Raw genomic sequence first — 21,225 nt, forward strand, 5'->3', positions numbered from 1 at the left:
GATTTTCAGAAGTTACATTTAAGTGTTTAGAGTGAAAGCAGAGCATCAATCATTGGACGATTTCTCCAAAATTTAAATATACTACAATTTGACCTTTTTCAGCACTTTAGTTTCAAAGAATAGACTGAAACAAATGGTTTATTTATCCCGGTTTTAATTAAACAAGCAAATTGAGAAGAAACAAGAATCAAGTGAAGCACTTCTCTCCAGTGGTACATTTATTGGGGATTACAGGGGGACACCATGATATGAAGACTCTGTATTCCTGCCACCTTTTCTGAATAACCATTGACAAGGGCAATAACTTGATAATTAACTTTATACCGATTTTCCCTCTACAGTGGTACAGAAAAAAAGTCTAGTACTGAGATGACAAAGGAAATGATCAATACACTTCTGCTGATAGATACATGGGATTGCTAAAAAGGGAGAACATTGGGAAGTTGAGAGAACATGAGAACAAGCTGTATTAGAACAGATAAGAGTTTTCTCACCATTTTTGGAATCGACAGTATATAAATGCTCTTGTTTTTTTACAGAAAATTTTCCAAAAAAAAAGATCCATCCACAATGGTTTTGCATATCAAAAATATATCAATGGGTCTATGGCTACACAAAGAGAGAAAACACATACAATATCCAAATATGTACAAGTTGTATGTGAGCTGCGATTAGCAAATTCATTATATACACAAGGACTTTTGTCCCAGCAATATTAACCCAAACACAAGCACAGTGTTCACAGCCTCTCCAGTGATGTCAGCACTGGCTGGGTCGTGCAGTCCACATGATAATATACAGTCCCAAACTTGTGAATGTGTTATATAATGGGTTCGTAGGCTCCTCCTGAAGGTGTGTTCATGCAACATTGTAGTGCTGTAATAAAAACAAAAGTCTTAGCGTCCATTTTGCGTTTGGCTGCGTACACGGTAGGACTGAAGTCTGCAGACACTCCTGTAAGCAGAAAGAAAGAACACATAAGACACTGACAATGACAAATATGTCTAATAAATGCAGCTTCAACAATTAACTTGTCACTCTTGATAAATAAACTTGACCGAAGAAGATATATTGACTTTTATGGCACATTTAGGAATAATTTGAAGAATTTAAAGATATACCCCAAAGAGAGACCCTTAAATGATTATGTGCAACTTAAAAGATAGGTCTGGTTTTAGTAAATGTATGTCTAGTTTCAATTAAGTTTCCAGCTAACCTTTCTAGTGGGTGCTCTGTCTTTGGACTTTAGAGCCTCTGCTGTTGCCAGAGTCCTCACTGTGGCGTTTGCCACTGGTCTGAGGAGTGCAGTGGTGTTCAGGTCCTACAAAATAAAACAAAAGCACTGTTTAGAAAGCTGCCCTGAAAAAAAGTTTTACCATCTCTGTCACAATAAACAGACATAGTTTAGGATAAATGAACTTAGACTATAAAGCATGGTTGATACATGCTGATGCCATGGAAGACTCAGAGGAATCTGATTTATTAATTAAATTATTAAAATCCACCCTTTTTGGTATAAAAGCATACCAGTCTCACCTTTCTGAATGGCAGGGCCAGGAATCTGCTGTGTGCCTTGACCGTAACACATCACACTGGCACTGGTGCCTGCATACCCTGGAATTCAAGGAATATTCAAGGATTAGCAGAGAAGTTATCAGGGACTCATGGGTGCTACAACATAAGGGTGACAAGTATAAGAAAACACGTGGTATAAAGTGAGCGCAAGGCATTGTATTCAGACGAACGAGATGGATTTATTAAACGTGTAGTAACTGAGGGTACTCACCTTGCTGGTGTGTGCTGATGCTGGTTTGTTGATCACCTTGCAAGTACATCATGACACCGCTTTGCCAGTCTCCCTGCGAGTGACCTGGCATCTGATAGCCTGTAAAAACAAAACAAGCAAAATAGATTGACTTTATGGACACAACTTCACTGCCAGAGACTAGAGAGGAAGTTATGAAGAAGCCAGAACTTCTGCAGGTATTATGCCACCTACCGGATAGAGTAGAAGCATTGTGTGCAGACTCAACAGGGAACCCCGTCTCGCCATTACCGTTACCAGTGTTGGACGGAACTGTGGCCAGAAGGCCTAAGGACACAAACAACAGAGAGTCACCAGCCGTCAATAACTTCACATCGCTGCAAATCACTGCTAGTTAAACATTTTGAATCAGTTGGTTTTTGTGTTGATTTTTTTAAACCACTTTTAAGGCTCTTGTTAGTCTGGTTGATGTTAAATAACAGATATTTAACTCCACTTTAGCTAGACTGTAGCCCAAGGTCCTCAAGCAGGTTTTTGTTAGTCATTTCTTTCTTTTTTGTTTTAAAAAAAAGATAATATTGAAAAGCTGATAGTTTAGAGGAAGACAAAATACCGGGACGAAGGTTATGTGGTATGCGTCGTAACCATTTGGGTACCAGGACGCCCCCTACTGGTCATTTTCAAGTTTAAATTAAAAATGAGAGGTGACTACTTCTTTATATTCTGAACACCAAAACCTGCCTGAGGAGTTAAAGCTGGTTAAACCTACACTTTTTGTTTAACTCACCTTCTTAAAACTCACAAAAATATGAATTTATATTTACAGGAGATCCTCGTTGATCTGACAACTCTGCTTCATATTAATATTAAAGATGTTTGTGAAAAATCTGCATCTAGTGCAGCATCCTTACCGAGGCCTCTGTAACAGGAGAGCTGCTGGTAGATCTGTTTCATTCGCTCAATGTTGAGACGGCTGGCCTCTGCATGGTGCACCATGGGCTTGGGGAAATGTACTCCAATAATACATTTGGCTGCCTTCTGCACACTCTCTGGGGCATTCCAGGGATCATAAATATATTTGGCTGGAAACCCTCTCAGAATGGGCAGGTAGCGCCTGAGTAAAGAGATGAAGAGGTTTAGTGAGCATGATTACAACAAGCAAAAAGATGTCAAGATCTAGTAATACTGATTTATCAGCATGTCTGAGTCAACCACCTCTCACAATAACCATTTTAATTGTTCAATTATATTACTTAGTTTGTTTGGAAGCTTTTCCACTCTCACAAAAAGATTCAGACTTCAGTTTAAAATATTAGTATCAATTAATATCTCTTTTCAACTGAGCCACAATTGCAGCATCACATCATATCATATAAAAAGGATCCCACCTATACTGCAGATTAAACAGGGAATAAATATAGGATTCAGCAGATGTCCGCATACCGTATGTAATCTCCATTGGGGTCTGTGCGTCGGCCGAAACCCACAGGGCAGTAGCAGTGGAAGAACTGCTGGAAGAAAGAGCTGCAGGAGAGCCACATCCAGCTGCCTGCATTCACACTCCAGTCTGCATCCAGCAGCAGCTCCTCAAACACCTGTAGACACAAACAAGCCTCATGTTAGTTGAGCATGTTCAATGCAGAGAAAAGTATTTTCTGGTTACATGAGGACTTCAAATCTGGAATAAATTTAAACAATACTTAAAAAAAAAACACATGTAAACACTTGGTCTACCTTCATGCCCTCCTCCCAGCCAATCCACAGGTCTCCTCTCGTCAGGAAACAGGCCACGGCGTGTCTAGCCAGGTGGTGGATCCATCCCTCCTGCCTCAGCTGGGTCATGATGGCATCGATCCAGGGGAAGCCGGTACGGCCCTCCGCCCATTTGGCCAGCGCCTCAGGGTTGCGGTCCCAGGGGATCTGAACGCAGATTGGGTTGCTCTCCATCTTGTCGAAGCAGGGGTTGTTGGTGGCTGCCGTGTAGAAGAACTCGCGCCACAGCAGCTGACCGTAGAGTGAGAGGGGAGGGGAGCTGTTCTTCTTCACCTGATGGGGTTGGAGAAGTGGCAGGACATGTTATTGTCTCGGGAAATCATTATTATACATTACTGTATATTATTATAGTATTCCTTGTCAAATTCAGATAAGAGGAAAAAATTAGGATGACATCTAGGAATGTAAACTAAATTAAGATTAACTCATTGGCAGATCAAAATATTTATCATTCATGTAATCACAATCTGCCAGAAACTGTGCAAAAGGTTTTACTGTGTAGGCTGACAGTGTTTTCTCAGTCAACAGTATTTGAAATGGTTCCTTTCTACACAGAAAAGCAAATTCAGTTACACAACTACTACACCTTTTCAGGCAAAACCATTAAACTTACTACTAATACTACTACTATTACTTCGCAATAAGAGAAAACAGACAGGAAGACATATTCCTCAATAATACTTTATATTTCTTGGCTGTAAACACTTGCACTGGAGTCCGAATATACAACATCACACCTCAAGAGGGAGCCAGAGCAACAAAGCAAGACAGCTGTGGGTAATTCAACTCCTTACAGAATAAATTGGGAACAATTAGGCGATAGTAATGACAACAGGTTCAATCTACACACGCTGTTAGAAGAAGTTAACCTGACTAAAATGACAGTGTGCAGAAAGACGCAAGACACTTCCAAAATAATTGTAGCATTGTCATGTTCATACATCACCTTCTGATAAGCTCATTTCAGTCACTGTATTGGCACAAATATAACAAAACCCTGATTGACCCTTTCCTTGCAGCTTTTTGAAGATAAGAAACTCTTCAATGTTTGTAGTCCAAGGAGAAGATTGGATGCCTTTTCTCTCACAAAAAGTATTAAGTGTAAAATCTCACATTTGTGTTGCACATTTTCAGTTACAGCTGATTCTTCGTCCTCTTTTTCAGTGAGTATGTGACCGAAAAACAAACGTGTGGAAGGGCTCAGAATAATCAACTGTAGCAGTTAGAGTTGATATTTACTCCCTCTATTTAAAAAGAATATCTGCTGAATATGTATTTTATCTAGCTTGATTTACAGGGGGAAAAAAGCATTATCTTATATTCGGGCCAATGCGGTATACCAGAACTGTTCTTTCTATGTTCCAAGATGTTGATGACTCACCTTCCTGTAGAGGTCGGTGAGTTTGAAGTAGAAGAGGCGACAGGAAAGGCAGCCAAAGCGCAGGTATGGACTGAGGCCTGTCGGGCTGGCGAGCAGTGAGTTGGCGTTCATTCTGGGACGCTCAAAGTTGGCCACCCACGCCTGATGGCAACACAGGATCAGACATGAAATGATAGCATGGTGTTTCACTATGTTTCTAACAAGGTTGTCAGCCTTACATGATTATGTTCAACTGCTTTTGATGGTTTTCAGTGGCTCATATAGTTCAGAAGCTCAAAAGCTTGAGAAGAAGAACTACAAACTCAGGGATTTTTACATTTTTAATTAATTCCTCATCAGGCTCTGATCTGATTTTACTGACCTTCCTCTCCAAATGCCTCTCAAGTCGTGTGAGGGCTTCTGTCTCTCCCCCCGGCCACACAGCTGACGACAGACCTTCAGTATCAAAACCTGCAGGGATCACATTAAAAGAACACATTAAAATTCAATGTTGAATTTCAGTCTGGAACATGTGCGAACACTGGTTGGTACTGATGTGGACATAAAAAAGCTTCCTGGTTCTGTCTGGCCTCACTCACCCAGCTCCTCCAGGGAGGGAACGCCAAACTTGTCATCGTGGTCCTCGGACAGTGGCGTAGAGCATTTCCCCATGACTTCCGCCGTGATGGACTCCACAGGCATCTCCACTGAATCCATACGACTGATGAGGGTCTGGAACCGTTTGTAGGTAAGAGGGGACTGACCGCCATTCAGCTCTATGATCCTGCAGGAGTGAAATGAGCACAGGAAGAGTCAAACGCCAAACAGACAAACAGAGTGCAATATTCATGCCCAAAAAATAATCTATGATTGTTTGTTTTACAGATGGCTTTAAAGCAGTTGTGGTGATATGAACTCACTTGTCCAGGTCATAGAGTGTGTGGGAGATGCGGACTGTCACCTCCACTCCAGCCTCACAGGCCAGTTTTTTAATAGCTGCATCTCGCTCTTTCCCAAAAGGCTCAGAGTCGTACTCATAAGACAAACGAGAAATATTCCACTCCTGGAGAACAGGGGATTTAAAATGAAAAAAAGTGAGCTACAGAACAGAATAAACACGGTTTGCACAACATGTTTAAAATACCCTTTAGCTTTATGGTTAAATCAGATTACCGTGTTACCTTGAAAAGTCTGGGAAAGACATCAGTGGGTTGGCCTCGTATCACAAACAGTCGAGAGTTGAGCTTGCGGAGGCTAGAGTCCAAGTCCTCAAGACTCTGCAGTAAGAACCTGGAGGACGACAGGAATAAAGAAAGAGTGGGTAAAACACGGACAGTAATAAACATATATTAAAAACATTTCACAAACTCTCGTGATGTTGAAGCTGGAAAAAGGAGAATCGTGCGAGGTTGCTCTGGGTTTGACAAGACAAGCTGAAGCAGCGTTTTCTATTCTATCTGCTCTTTCTGCTACATTGAGCAGCGAGGTATAGCTAAATCTGTTACGACCTACTGCAATCATCTTTTTTTTTTCTAAAATAAAATTTAACTGCGTTCACAACAAGGCACTGACACACAGGAAGAACTTTAGAGATTTAAAGTAAGTGACCTAATTAAACAAATTCTTTTTTTCTTCTTCAATGGAGTCGACAGAAGGGGAAATAGACAAATGCTTGTTCTGGTTACAGAACAATAGAAGTCATCAGCATAGTAAGAGAATAGTAACCAGAATAAGGATGCAGGTGATTATGCAGTCTATGTTCTTGTATTCAAATACAGTACTTTTTAAATTAAAGTTAATGACATAACATGTAGCTTTAGTTTCCTTTTATTCACGGATTCACAAGTGTGAATATAAGGAGAGAGAGATATAATTTTATGACTGATGAGTAACAACATATATCAGAGGTAGACCCCACTAAATCTACAAGCATTGTGTGCACCCCTGTTTATGACAACTCACAGTACAGTGAGACATGTTATAATAAATATCCTGTCAGCGGGATGAAAATGTGCTCTGAATCTGAACAGAGCAGTGTGTGAGTCAGCAGAAATATCTGACCAAGCTAAAGTCGGTAATCAGGAGAGGCGGCAGGACAAATGGCCACCTTAATGGCAGTGCAGGAGCCCATTCCTGGAAAATGTGTCACTGTTGGTTAGATAATAATGCCACAGGCAGAATAAAGTGGGAGCTAGACATTCTGGACAACTATAGAAAAAAAGATTAAATTAAAGCAACTGCTGAGCAACACTGTTTTGTAACACTGCATGACTGGCATTTGTTCACCAGAACAGTCCATCAATGACTCCTTATACAGCCTGCTAGGTGTAGGTTAAAACAACCTGTTTTACCTGTTTATTTAAGAATAGAGCGGGCAGTATGGATAGAGCAAGATGTTATGGTATGCACACGTAGCAAAATTATACTGGCATCACATGTAGGTGAAGAGCTACGGGAAACCAGAATTGATGAAAAGAATAATGCTTGTACACCAACGACACATATTTAATTAAATGGACAACATTTCGATCTTTGGTGGGTCAACGGTGGGTTGACTGGGATGATGCCTACTGATGTGTTATATGACAACCAGAGATATTACAGAGAAAGCTACCTCAGTTAAAAAAGTATGGCAATATTTGTACCAGCAGAAAAACATCAGGGTATATATAATTAAATTGCCCAATCATTGTCAAGCCTATTAATGGCCTTAAATTTAGATAACTACATAAATTTAGATAACTAGTGTGGACGGGGCCAACTGAGGAGTAGTCAATCCGTTTCCTGTTTACACCGGCACGCACATGCCCAGTGTAAGTGAATGGTCATGTGATCCGCGTTTTCAGTCGTTTTAATGTGGACAGAGATCAATTCTAATACGAAGCTAAAATGCTGGTGTGGATTGAGATCGTATTCGTTTTACTTCTCCGTTTCTAAACTAAAACGTAGTAGTGTGGACGGGGCCTCAGACAGTTTAGGATTTAGGATTTGGTACAGCTCAAACTCAGTGCCGAAACAATCAAAGTCGACAGAAAATCAATAGGCAACTATTTTCATGATTGATTTCTTCATTTAGTCGTTTTTTTAAGCAAATTGCTATTGTCTCAAATATGAATATTTGCTTATGTTCTTAGCCTGTTATGATACTAAACTAAACAATAAAGCTATTTAAGACGTCACTTTAGGCTCTGGAAAACTGGTTGACAGTTTTTGCTTAAACAATGTGTCAAATAATTGAGAACATGATTGGCATGGCAGGTGATTTGATGATGGAAATAATTGTTTTTCTCAGTCCTACTTAACTTTGAAATGATGCAATGGATTCAATACATGCCAATCACTTTGCGTTACTCGATTTCTGTATTAAATGTGCTTCTAATTTGCACAAAATTCTAATGTTGTTATGTTGTCTATTGTGTGGACTAATTTAAATTTAAGCTGCTGTTGTCTTTGCTTAAAGCCTGCAAATGTCCCATTATATAATTCTGAATCATATCTTTTAAATGAGTTTTCTCACTTCATATGACAATTGTTTCTAATGGCAAATAACCTGACACAAGCAGTGCAACAAAGTGAAACTAAATGATTATCCTTGAGGGCACCCATTGTCCTCCTGAAACCGCCCAATTAAACCTCTCCTTGGCATGAATAAAGAAGTATGACCAGGTTAATGTGTTAAGGCAATGGAAAAGTACACCGTATTTCTCACAAACACTCTACCTCTTCAAACAGAATTGGTATTCATTTAAAAATAAAAAAAAATAAAAAAGACAGGCCTTGAACTCAACCTTAAGGCTGAATCATGTAGACAGTAGATGAGTCAACCGACCTGCATCCACATGGGTTTAATCATCAGTGAGCACAAACCAAACATACTGACCCAACAGAAACATTTTCTTACTTTTATTATATGATCTGCACTGTGCTTCTGTTTTTATCTTTCCAAAAATAAGAAGTACTGACGGTAAACATTATTGTGCGCACACACAAACACACCCCCACAGGTCCGTCGAGTCAGAGCGGCAGTAATATGGTGTTTCCCGTGCTGTTGCTATAGGTACTAAAGTTAGTAGGTGGAAGCTTCCTGCATCATCGTATGAAAGCCAGGTGGGTGCTGTGAAAACTTTTCACTGATGGTGAAGCCAAAACGCCTAACTCTCACTCTGCTATTCATTACCAGATTGTAAACATTACAGTTAATAAATTATATGACATTTTTGTTAAGCCAGTGTTTTATGAAACAGCAATGGCCATAATTGTGCAGCTGTATATTCACTTCAGTGGAGTCTGTGACGCTTTTTAAGAGGCTGGATGGTTGTTGTTCAAAGCTTAAAACCCTCCATCATTTATTAAGAGACTCAGTCAAACAATGCTTGTTTTTACACAGCAAATGTGGAGACTGATTAATTATTATTTAAATTCAGATTATATTATTCATTTTGTAGGCCTTGGGTGTAGGTCCACATTCAAAAGCAAATCATGTGGACAAAATTATAAATAAATAGCCTGCAACTTGATTACAGACCATGTGGGTTGGGGATTTCCTTCAGACCATTAAGAATTTCATAAAATAATATCACAATATGATCATGTCAACATAATACAATTACACTGTTTATAAGTTGTGCTGCATTGTCAACCAGCCCTTTTCCAAAATACTTCAGCTGCAGCTGTTTCTCATTATTTTTCCATGCCGTCCTCTGAGATGTCACTCTTACGTCCCTCCTTAGTAAAAACATTCTTTCATGGTGTAACTCCACGCTAATTATATCCACATGAACGTTTTCACTTGAAGTAAAGGACTTCCATGATCACGGGACACCCTGCACAACCCTGTGGACTAGCTTAAACAGTTTCATGCATACAGTGTTAACACAGATATCAGATGGAAGCAGCTTGGTAGGGATTAGTGCTCAGTTTTTGCGCTGCTAATCAGAGATAGTTAGGGTCTCTTGCAGAAGCGGTACAGCAGAAGTAGGTCAAAAAGACAAGAAGGGTGGAAGACTAACTACTAACACAATGACCTACTTGCACCACGCGTGGAGATGCTGGGAGGTAAGGAAAGTTATTTGATTATGTAACCTGGCATTGACATGCCTCATTCACTGAGGATTACTCCCCTATATCTCAAGAAGTGGGCTGCTAACCTCTTCACAAGCAATTCATATGATACACACGGAAATATTTTCATGTTCCCAAGTCTAACTGGGGCACATTATTACTCAGCTCTGACTCTAATATGTCATGTTTGCAACAGTCAGTCATTCACTCAGTTCCCAGTTTACTTACTAATGCACAAAGATGCAATAAATCCGACTATCATGAAGGTTATGATACTCATATTTTGTTGAAACTGTATTGCATAATACTGACAGGAGGTGTTTCTATTATTTAGTCCACCCCATTTACATCAGTGAAGGTAGGTTAAATATCAGAAAGCTGTCTGTATTATGCAACTGAGTGTATGTTAATGCTGGGGCAGACATTTACAATCAATTAAACTCATTACCGGTATTTATAACAACTGTTACCTCGACTCTCAAAAGAGAGATTTTGATCCTGTAAATGTTTTCTTCTCTGTGCAATCCTACTATTTATAGATATGAAGGGTTTAATTTCATGCACATGTACGATATGTGCCTAAAAAACAAAATAAAGGGAATGAACCAGGTCATACTGAGCGATCTGCATGTGAGCTCTGCGTCACACCAGGCTGCTTTTACATAACCGTGGTAGCATAACATGGACGCTCCATAACAGTCACGCCTTTGCTGCTGCTGCTGCCCTACTCTTCCAGTGATGGGATGGGACCGCAATGCAAACCAGAGCGCACAGCAGGAGAGGAAACAAAAACATCCAGCGAGACACCCACTGCACTGTGAACCTCGGGGAGCCCTTTCATTCAGCAGCTGCATGTGTGGACTGTTAGCTGCCTGCAGGCTACGGCACACATTTGTGGGGTTGTAATGAATAAATGTGTAGATCACAGACCAAGCTGGGTAAATAAAAAGACGCAGACTGTTTGTTTTGACAGGGGAAAAGTTTCCACATAATACTGCACAAGACTGCCTGCTGGATACAGGTCAAGTTCAGATAATGTGTGTCATTTGAGAAAAGCCACTCCTGACGTGTTCAATGCACAGTGTCATTTCATTTTCAACATTCAAACTCTCTTTCTGGGCCTCTGTCCAAACAGTTCGGACTAAACAAACAGACAACCTTCCCTTACTTGGAAAGAACACAAAGAGATTAAAACAAAGCTTGTTGTTTCATTAATCTCAGCTCTGGCAAATGTGGAAGACTAATTAAGTCCCGAGACTACAACATTTCCCTATTTCTATCTATTTTCAAGCATATTATTCACTTAGAATATTGGAAAGATCAATCTCTGCCAAGTCTCTAACCCCTGTTGAAAAGGCAACTAATGATCTGAATGTCATTTACACTGCCACTGCAATATATTAAGTTTTGGAACTGTTGTCATCTTATTGACACTGATATCAATAATTGTGATTGTAAAATTGTGTCTGGTGTATCATCAGTCATAATAAACTGGACAGTTTAATAATATTATCTGATTTAATGTAGAACTTGCTGTCCTTTTTTCCATAGATAAAAGTTCACTTCTAACTATTTGTTACAACAAACATAGCATACAGTGTGGCGGCCAACATCTCAAGGATACACCTGCTGTAAACAAAGATGCAAGAGTAAACTTTTGGGACAATGCTGAGCCAAATCTTTCTGTTGCATGATATCTATATTTGACATGACATATTTAAGTCACTGCAGACACATCAAACCAATGCAGTCTGTTGGTACCAATGATTAGTAATACTTCTGCATTAAAGAGTCAAGTAAAATGGACATTATCACCAAGGGGTTAGGGCTGAAACCAACAATTATTTTCATTGTCAATTAATATGTTGATTGCTTTCTTGAATAGTCGACTAATCGCTTTGTCCAAAATGTCAAAGATATTCATGTTGCAATCATATGAGAATCCTCACACTTGAGAAGTTGAAAGCAGCTTGAAAAGTCACTGAAATGATGAATTGATTACCAATAGTTACACATCAGTTATCTTTCAACTGGCTAATCATGTCAGCTTTAAATCTCATGTCAGCAAAACAATAACTAAATGCAGCATTGGATGTGAAATGTTTACTTGTACAACATGTGGGTACCAGGGGCTAAGCATCCAGATGTGTCTGCACCACAGTGAGCAGCCCTGATCTCCCAGTGCCCCTACAGTAAGTAAGATGTTCGGCGGTTGCTTCACTCACCTCCACCTGTTGATCCCAACGTTGGAAGACCCCGCGAACCAGGGGTCGAGGATGTAGACGCAGCGGACAGTATCCGCTCCCTGCAGAGATTCCTTGAGCGACGGGTTGTCGTGGAGCCGCAAGCCCTTCCTGAACCAGTGGATCGTATTAATGACCATTACTCAACTGGACGAGTCCTTTTTGTCGCCTTTTAATAATAACAAGTCTTTTTGTGCTCACTCCACTCCACTGGTATCCCGATTCACTGACAGTGTTTTAAAAAAAAATGATATCCAAGAAAAATAAAAAGGCGTGTGGGAATCCAGATGTATGCAGTAAATTGCGTGTATGCTATGTTAGCATACAAATCGTTGTTTTCAGTAATGCAGTCCAACTTTGCAATTAACCTTGCTCTAAAAGAACCTTTTCCATAATGTCGAGGAATTTAGAAATCGTTGGTTGCTGAACCATTTGGGCACGAGACAGCGCGCGCGCGCTCTCCGGCAATGTGACAGCCAACAACACGTCGGGCTTTAGGACCTGCTTCTGTGACGGGCAACAGCGTGGCTCGTTGTATAACTTGTTTTTTCTGAATAGTGAATAATGCGTGTACAAATATACATGTAACCTACTAAAACACTTTGCTGGACCCGCACTCTAAAGCCATTATTTAATTATAACTGAATCTGAATAACTGGCCTGTAATTTCAGGCAATAACGACCACAAGACACGGTGGCAAGCCCGGCTGATCCCAGCCGTGAATAACGAGAAAGCTGGTTATGTAAATACAGTTTATGACTGCGATATTGTCAAATTCGTCGTCCTAGTGAAACCTAGAGAAATACTTAGCTGTTGTAAATCGGTCTCGGTTCCGTATGACTCGTCTCTCCTACTGCTGAACATTTGTTTTGAGTGAATATTCAGAAAAATGTTCTCAACGTCTGCGAATAACCGCTCAAGCTCGTCACCGCACCCACTGTCGTGACGCCGCCCACACGGTGACGAGCACAGCCTTGAGCTCTCCGATTGGTCCAAAACGCCAAGTGCGTTTCTCGGCGTGGTCACGTTTCTGCAGCGTGCTTTCTCTGACCTAAATAGGATGAGCTAACGTGTACGGCTGTGGTAATGCTACTGAATTGTGACCTCTTACGGTACCACCTCAGCATGTTTGTAGGCTAATTTACGAAGTTCTGCCAAAATATATATCTAAGCAATTCGGCGAGGTTAGACAGTGAACACAACTTTTTTTTTTTTTTGGGTTTAACAATAAGTTGATGATAAAAACACGAGCCGTTAAATCGTTGCATTTAGTACGTGCACATAGATGACACACTCGTGTAAAGCAATGAGGCTAAAAAGACAAAAAGTACATCTCCCTCCGCTTACATAGCTTGTTTACCTTAAAAGAACCCGGATAAGCACATGAAGACCGGCATGAGCGCGCGTCACTGTGCGTGCGTGTGTTTGTGTATATGTTTGTGAGAAAGAGAGAGAAAGTCATTGTAGTGCTGGTAGTATTATTAGTCAGTCTTATAAATAAGTTGTGCAGTTTATTAAATGTAAAAACGTAACAAATAGTTTTGCATGAAGCTGCAGCGTACCTTGATTTGAAGCCAACTACAGAGTATGTTCAGGGCAACTGCACTGTGATGAAAGTGAATATTATAGCCTATATTTGCAGTTTGCCACATCTCACGCTTGAATCGAGACTAACACTTTTATTTATTATTTTCGGAATTATTCATTCAAATATTGCACTACATTAACTGCACTGTAATTGAAATATTGAAGTATTAGTCTCATTTGTCTTCTTAATGCCATTTTGTATCTCATGTAAAGCACTTACTGTTAAAAGGTGCTACACAGACAAACTTTCCTTGCCTTGTAGTTAGAGCCAAGATGTTATAAAAGTAATACAACCAACCTTACTTTACCTATCTATTTGTGAGTATGTTCTCTAAGTTGCATGCATACAGTCTAAATTACAGTTTTATACATTATTACTAATGTATAATAATTATGTAATTATTACATGTTGTAGCATGTACCACACCACCTTATTTTCTCTATATTTGGTCTTCTTTAATGTCTAAATTAGAAATGCGTCACAGTTTTGTCTTACATAAAATGGTCTGTAATAATTACGCAAGACATAAAATGCAGCCTTGGACTGTGGAAGTAGTACCGTGTTTTGGCCACTGAGTGGAAGCATAACGTCATGCTACCAACTATTTGTAAGCACGATAATAACATCCATACATGATAATAAGCAGTTGTTATAGGATGGATGCTGTACCTTTTTCCTTTTTTTTGTCTTTTACATTTTAAGGGACAATATTTCCACAGAATAATGGTACTACGGTAATATTATTGAAATTATTATTATTATTGTATGGTATTATACCAAAACAGATACCAATATATAATAATACACTCAATAAAAGTCATAGTTTGAAGTACAGTAACCTAATTACAAAGTACAAAGTACAAACCATTAAAAAAAGAAAAATGCTATATATATATGGTAATTGGTAATTAAATCATATATATGATTTATATATATATATATATATATATGATTTAATTACCTAATTAAAAAACGTGACATTGTACAGGATGACTAATGAAACGTGTTTATGTGATACACTCATTCTGCTGGCAAAACACTAACAATCTATCATCTTGCTGGTAAAATCATGACCATTTTGGTGTTACCAGGCAACCAACGCTTAATACGTGAGGACAAGCTTTGGAGGACCACAGTGCATGTAGAGAAGCAGCTGACAACTGCCCACCTCCACCGCTCTCACCTTAGTTAGTCAGCAAGATGTGCTGCATTGCATCAAGAGCTCGTGGCAGACTGCTGGAGATGAACAGGGGTTAATGCTGACATCTGCTTACATAAAAAACCAAACAACTCTTTATGTATACTTTATAAAAGTTCTTTATGCAACATGCATTATCATTTAATCTAAAATGAAATGAATCATTCATTTTCTCTATGGGGTTCATGTAGATATTCTTATCACAGGTTTCCCTCTCATCAGCTATCAGAATCTCCCTTATGTTGACAAAAATCTTCCCAAACTGGTTCTTCTTATTACAAAAATTTTTGTGGTTCTATCTCTTGGCATAAATACGTAATGATATTGTTATGGCTATTATTTGTCAGCTAAACAATGATCAGTGTCAAGATACTGGCATGATTTGTTTTACACTGTTCCCAGTCAATCACTCTGTGAGAGTGGGTGTATCATCATTTCTCAAACATTCCAAAGTAATAAGTTTTTCAGTTCTGGCATTGGGCAGTGCAGTGTCATGCTAAGAAAATATGAAAGGGCCTCTGGCCTGGCAGGCAGTGTGGACAGATGGTTGGTCCAGCTCAGATGTACAAGGAGAAGCCCCAGCAGAATGGATGAATCATCATTCTACCAACTGTTCCTCTCAGCATGTCTTCAGAATTCAATTCACTCGCTTTTTGTTTTCATGGCCTGATAAAAATGTTGTGTTATGGAGAAAATCCCTCAACAACATGATGAAATGATGCAACACCTTGAAGCAGGGCTGCAGGTTTGTATTACCAGCGGATGTGGAAAGAGTCTCTGATCTCGAAAAGCTTGGAGCGATGTGCTATGACCAGTAAAATATTTATATTAAGGATCTGGCATTAAAGCTCATGGTGTTCCTCAAGAAAGCTACTTTTGCTGCAGACTCACTTTCACCTCTTACTTAAAATGATCACTGACGGTGGACAGCACGCCACAAAAACCAACAGATCTTCACAGCAGAATGCAGAACTGTGTTTTCCATCTGTTTGCCATTAAGAAAAACAAAATGTTTCGCAACATATGTTCACTCAAAAATTTTGTATTTTATCCAGATTCCAAATATAATTAGATTTAAGTCAAACAGGAGATTATTATCCTCTCACATGCATTCTCTTCGACAGTGTGCTTTTCATGTGTAAAATAAAAAAGGTTGGATATATTGTTTTTATGCTGCCCCTCTCTGTTGTCATGTCCACAAATTTTCCCACACTAAGAGAGCATTCACATTTCCAGCATGTGTTTTCTCAGTGGGAACCCAGCTACACGACACTGCAGCTACACGACTAAATAACAGATTGGTTGGCACAGAAGCCTACGTGTCTGTCTCTTGATTCTGCAGTTATGTTTCACCAGCACCAGGTAGCCTCTGCTGAAAGGTAGCAGGTAGGTTGCTCTGTGTCAGTCAAAGCTGATGGAGAGGCGGATTGGCTCGTTTCAGGCCCTCGGGGCTCCAGGCTCCACCTCTCCATCAGACTCCAGCCTGTGCTGCGCTTGTTGCAGTGAGCGCGGAGGGTTTGTGCGCTCTCAGGTTACGCGTATGAAGTTGTGGACAAGAGGATATCGAAGACATCCAGCCACTTAGATAAGGAGGAAAGTAGAGGCTCACTTCTCTCGTTTCACTCTTTAAACTGGGAAATACAATTAAGTCCTCGTGCAGGGGCTGCGGAAAAGCAAGAAAACGACTTTGTGGCATTTAACTGAGAGACCAAGCATACCCAACAGTATGCGGTGCAGTTATGGCAGGCAAGGGTAAGACAGTCGTGAGGACGCTGGAGGATTTAACGCTTGATTCTGGTTATGGTGGAGCCGCGGACTCGGTCAGGTCGTCCAGCGTGTCGCTGTGTTGCTCCGACACGCATCAGTCCGTCTCACATGGGGCCAACTGCTGGCATCTGACGGAATCCATGCACAGCAGACAAAACAGTTTGGACACAGTCAACACCGTCCTGGCGGAGGACACGGAGATACTGGAGTGCTCGGGTCAGTGCGCCAAGCTGCCCGAGCTGGAGGACGTGCCATGGAGCCTCGGCGAGGTGGAGGGCGCATTGAGGAAAGACGAGGAGCTGATGGTGGGCAACCCGCCACCGGAGGTCTTGGCGCGGCTCTCGGCTCTCATCAGCCGCGCACTGGTCAGGGTGGCACGGGAGGCGCAGCGGCTCAGCCTGCGCTACGCAAAGTGCACCAAGTACGAGCTTCAGAGCGCCATCAAAGTGGTGCTTTCATGGACCATCTCCGTCAACTGCATCACGGCGGCTCTCAGCGCCCTGTCCCTCTACAATATGAGCACCGGGGACAAGTTCAGCCGAGGCAAGTCGGAGCGCTGCGGGCTGGTCTTCTCCGTGGGGAAGTTCTTCAGGTGGATGGTGGATAGTCGGGTGGCCCTCAGGATCCACGAACACGCTGCCATATACCTCACTGCTTGCATGGAGAGTCTGTTCAGAGAGGTGTTCAGCCGCGTCCTTCGCAGCGCGCTGGTGGAGAGGGACAACGGGATCCCCAAGTTTACGCTGGAGTCACTGGAGCAAGCCATCAACAACGACTCGGAGATCTGGGGTCTGCTGCAGCCCTACCAGCACCTAATTTGTGGCAAGAATTCAAGTGGTAAGAAACGTTAAAAAGAAAAATCTTGAGATGCCAATCAGTGATTATTTGCTGAAATATGATCTGCTGATTGGGCACTCTTTTGTCACCTTGGTGATCCATGCTTTTGGGGGTGGGGGGTTTACTCACTCATCATCCACTGTAAAATCCACCATATAAGCCAAATGATATTCAGATTCCCCCTGAAACAAGTGTCACTTAATTCAAATGGATGTCCACCTGTCCCCAGAAATATCTAGAAACCAGTGGCTGTATCTTTACACAAGGCAGAATAGTGACTCAACTCTCTTGATTAAGGAAAACTGAAACAAGCCCAAATATATACCTACATTTCAAGTTTTATTCATTTCAGTTGAGGACAAGATGATTTTAAATCATATTTTTCACAGTGCACAAGGTGATAATCTGCTTAGTGTAGCCCTGTTGGAAAAGTAATATGACTATAAACGGTGTAATTATGCTGGGGAATAAACACTGCTTATCTAGCTGGTGTAATTGTACTCCCAAACAAAAGGACTCGACAGTTTCTTGAATATTTATTACCCTCAGCTTAAAACGCAAGGCCCACCTCTGAAGCAGGAACTGTCTTGGTTATCAAAGCCCTGCAGCTACTACAGTCAGAATAGGTATTTATGGTTGAAAAAGATCAAATAAGTGGCAACTTCTATTTCTTTGAAGCTTTTGTGTTCTCAGACTTTGAGACAATGATCTTAATGTTAATGATTGTTTATGATAGAGTGCATGTGTATGTGTATAGATGATATGAGAGTCGTGATTTTGCAGGAACAGGATTTGTGTTTATATTGTGTGCTGGGCTGGCCTTGTTGGTAACGCTATTACTGTCTCACTCCAGAAGGTGTAAGCTGTCAGTGTGGGCTGGCCCTCTCATCTAAAGCCCTGAATGAGTTGGCTGAAACTATAAAGCAGAAGGGACTTGAAATGTTATTCTTTAACTAAGAGCCAAACTGGGCTCATAATCATATTCTCCTCTTTTGCTAATTGTTGCAGCGTGATTGTTTTCTTTCAGCACTTACTAGACAACTTAATAGAGGTGAAAAACAAAGATGCTTGGTTTGACTGAGCGAGGAATTGTGCAACATGTCTTGTGGATAAGCCATTCTTCTATAATGGCACCAGAAAAGATTGTTCCAGTAGCTGCTTGAAGAAAAATTGATCTGAAATAGCACCTATAGGTTCCCAAGTTATGTGGCGTGACTTGAAATTCAATGTTATGAACCAGGTTTTCTCACAAAACAGGTTCTTTTCTATAATGCAGACCCTTTAGCCTCTGTCATGCAACCCAAACAGTACTAACTATCATTGATTGTTAACGCTTCTCAAATGGGAATATTATGGGAGTTTTGACTGTTGGTTGTACAAAAACAAAAAAAGATTTTAATTTGAGCTTGAAAATGTCACCTTGAATAACTGGTAGATGAATCAGTAATGAAAATCATTAGTTGCGGCCCTAAAGAAATGACAGTTAAGTAACATAGAAGACGAAGGACGGCTGCAACTAACGGTTAGATAATTTCCCCAATTCATTGAATAATCGCTTGGACAATAAAATGTAAAAAACAGTGGGGAAAAAAGAGATCCCAGTTTCCCAGAGCAGAAGACATCTTTAAATGTCTTTATTTGTCTGACCAACAGCTCAAATAAACACAAACCCAGTAAAAAGAAGCACATTCTCACACGAACCAGAAAATGTTTGTCATTTTTGCTTGAAAAATACTTGACACGTTGAATTGATTTTCAAAATCGTTATTTCATTTTCTGTCGGTTGACTAATTGATTTATTGATTCAGTGTCGCAGCTCCAAACTGGATGTGGGACATTTCTTCTCACCCTTTAATCCCCTCCATTCATCTTGTAATACCTCCTCATTTGACATTGATATTTGGCCGGGAAGATGCTGCACACGACTGCTTTGTCTTGAAATTGCATTTGAGAAGCAGGTACTTCTCTGCAGACAGGATGCAGAGCCAAGCATGCATCCCCCTCCACTCCTACCCGTGGAACGCATCATTTCCTGATGGTGCAGAGGAGGCTACAATTTGCACGCTCACAGCACAGCATGATGTCATGCCATGGTAGGCATGGCAAAATGTGAGGCAAAAATGTGAGCATATCAAACATTTTAAGAAGGTTTATGTTGTCTGTTTGGTTTTATGACAGCCCTAATCACACTTAAAGAACAATAACTCATTAAAATGTCACATTTCAAATAGAATTGTCAGACCTGCGGCTAAATAATTAACCATCCTTAATCGCATATTAATTAAACTTTCACTCATACAAATGAAATTTCTCATTTTCTCTATTAAGTTTTGAGCCTTTTGCAAACAAAGCTGATAGAAATGAGACTATGTTTAGTAGAAATGAGACTATGTTTAGTCAGGGTAGCCTTTCCGGTGAGAAACATGGTCTCTTGTTTAAAAATTTCACCTGGGGAACAAAAGCAGTGACTAAATCCATGTTGTTTTGCACTCCCACTGACCATACGTGACAGCCTGATTAATGAGCAGAGCTAAATGGAGGCTTTTCTTCACTTCTTTTTTTCCCAGTGGTACATGCTGCTGTTGAACCTTTAAAATCGGATAATTTTTAGTTGTTCAAAAAGTATATACTGTATATGAAAGCTTTTCAGAGTGTGCATATTCGAATAGGTGTGTCTTCCTTTGTCTCACAGACAGTTCGAAAGCCAAAGACATTCAATTCACTTACTGTCACATTCTATGAGCCAGGAGGTGACGCAGTTATATGAAACAGTAAAAAGAAGCAAATTGTCACATTTGAGAGGCAACAACCAGAAAATGTTTGTGTTTTTGGCTTGGAAAATACCTGAAACCGTGATTTGATTTTCAAAACAGTTGGTTTCATTTTCTGCTGGTTGACTCATTGATTTATCAACTAATTTTTGTATTTTTGAGACATTTCTTCTCACCCTTTAATCCCCTCATCCATCTTCAGTGGTACACGCCGATGTTGAACCTTTACATTTGGATTATTTTTAGTTGTTCTAACATTTAGCATTATAGAAAAAAGACTGGGTGTGTACTGTGTATGAAAGCTTTTCAGAGTGTGCTGTGTCAAAGAAGTGTTTCATGTCTGTTGATGTGCTTACTAAGAACCTTACAAACACTAAATCCGATACTAGTAACACCTATAATATGGTTAACTGTCCACAGGTGGAGGGATAGGCAGTTCAGTATGGGCAGATATGTTTCGGTCGACAAGTCCTCCTAATGAAATAACAAAATCGTTGTTTGTCATTGCCTTTATGACTCATGAGTGTTTTTTTAATGTGGTGTCTATCTGCAGGATGGCATTGTTTATCAGTGTCCTCCAATATGACCCAAATTATTATTATGGAAACGTGTTGTCTGATTTGCCTCCTCTATGGTTAAGCTTCGGTTAGGTTTAGGCGACTAACTAAGTTAAAGGTTTTGCAGCACTAGCCTAGAACAATGCCAACTTATGCAAGTCTTCTGCAATGAATTAACCTGAACTTATTTGAACTTATGTTTCTAATTTAACTTTGACTAAAACCAACCAAACTGTTGTTATCTTAGCCCCACCTTAACCTTAACTGTTAACATATGTGTGTGGGAAAAGGCACCACCATAGGG

General features: G+C 40.3%; 2 protein-coding genes across 3 annotated transcripts in view; one reads left to right on the forward strand and one right to left on the reverse strand.

Moving 5' to 3' along the window:
* Positions 1 to 151: 151 nt before the first annotated feature.
* On the reverse strand, positions 152 to 13,150 carry cry1a (cryptochrome circadian regulator 1a). The gene is made up of 14 exons (XM_038738442.1): positions 12,185 to 13,150; positions 6,080 to 6,188; positions 5,819 to 5,961; positions 5,498 to 5,682; positions 5,281 to 5,369; positions 4,920 to 5,060; positions 3,500 to 3,811; positions 3,209 to 3,360; positions 2,677 to 2,879; positions 2,000 to 2,092; positions 1,787 to 1,885; positions 1,537 to 1,614; positions 1,217 to 1,321; positions 152 to 954 (listed from the first exon to the last, which is right to left on the reverse strand). The coding sequence occupies exons 1-13, from the start codon at positions 12,340 to 12,342 to the stop codon at positions 1,221 to 1,223; spliced, it is 1,863 nt and encodes a 620-aa protein (XP_038594370.1). The 5' UTR covers positions 12,343 to 13,150; the 3' UTR covers positions 152 to 954; positions 1,217 to 1,220.
* A 3,113-nt stretch (positions 13,151 to 16,263) lies between these two features.
* The window catches only part of btbd11a (BTB (POZ) domain containing 11a), a 180,806-nt gene continuing 175,844 nt past the window's right edge, over positions 16,264 to 21,225 (forward strand). Inside the window, exon 1 of one of the 2 annotated variants that reach the window (XM_038738711.1) lies at positions 16,264 to 17,593. In XM_038738711.1, coding sequence (XP_038594639.1) covers positions 16,729 to 17,593 — 865 coding nt within the window. In that variant the 5' untranslated portion in view covers positions 16,264 to 16,728. The remainder of the gene's footprint in view (positions 17,594 to 21,225) is intronic. The other variant, XM_038738710.1, reaches the window with a different exon arrangement.

This window comes from Micropterus salmoides, unplaced genomic scaffold (assembly GCF_014851395.1).
Source record: "Micropterus salmoides isolate LMB-PRFRI ecotype aquatic unplaced genomic scaffold, ASM1485139v1 Ms_hic_scaffold_23, whole genome shotgun sequence".
NCBI classification, from domain to species: domain Eukaryota; kingdom Metazoa; phylum Chordata; class Actinopteri; order Centrarchiformes; family Centrarchidae; genus Micropterus; species Micropterus salmoides.

Bases quoted from the DNA above. Each gene is read 5' to 3' on its own strand.
- cry1a (XM_038738442.1), bottom strand. From the start codon at position 12,342: ATGGTCATTAATACGATCCACTGGTTCAGGAAGGGCTTGCGGCTCCAC. The intron at 3,361-3,499 runs GTAGACCAAGTG...TTGTGTCTACAG, and splicing joins GCTGGGAGGAGGGCATGAAG to GTGTTTGAGGAGCTGCTGCT. The intron at 1,322-1,536 runs GTGAGACTGGTA...TTTATTTTGTAG, and splicing joins TGGCCCTGCCATTCAGAAAG to GACCTGAACACCACTGCACT.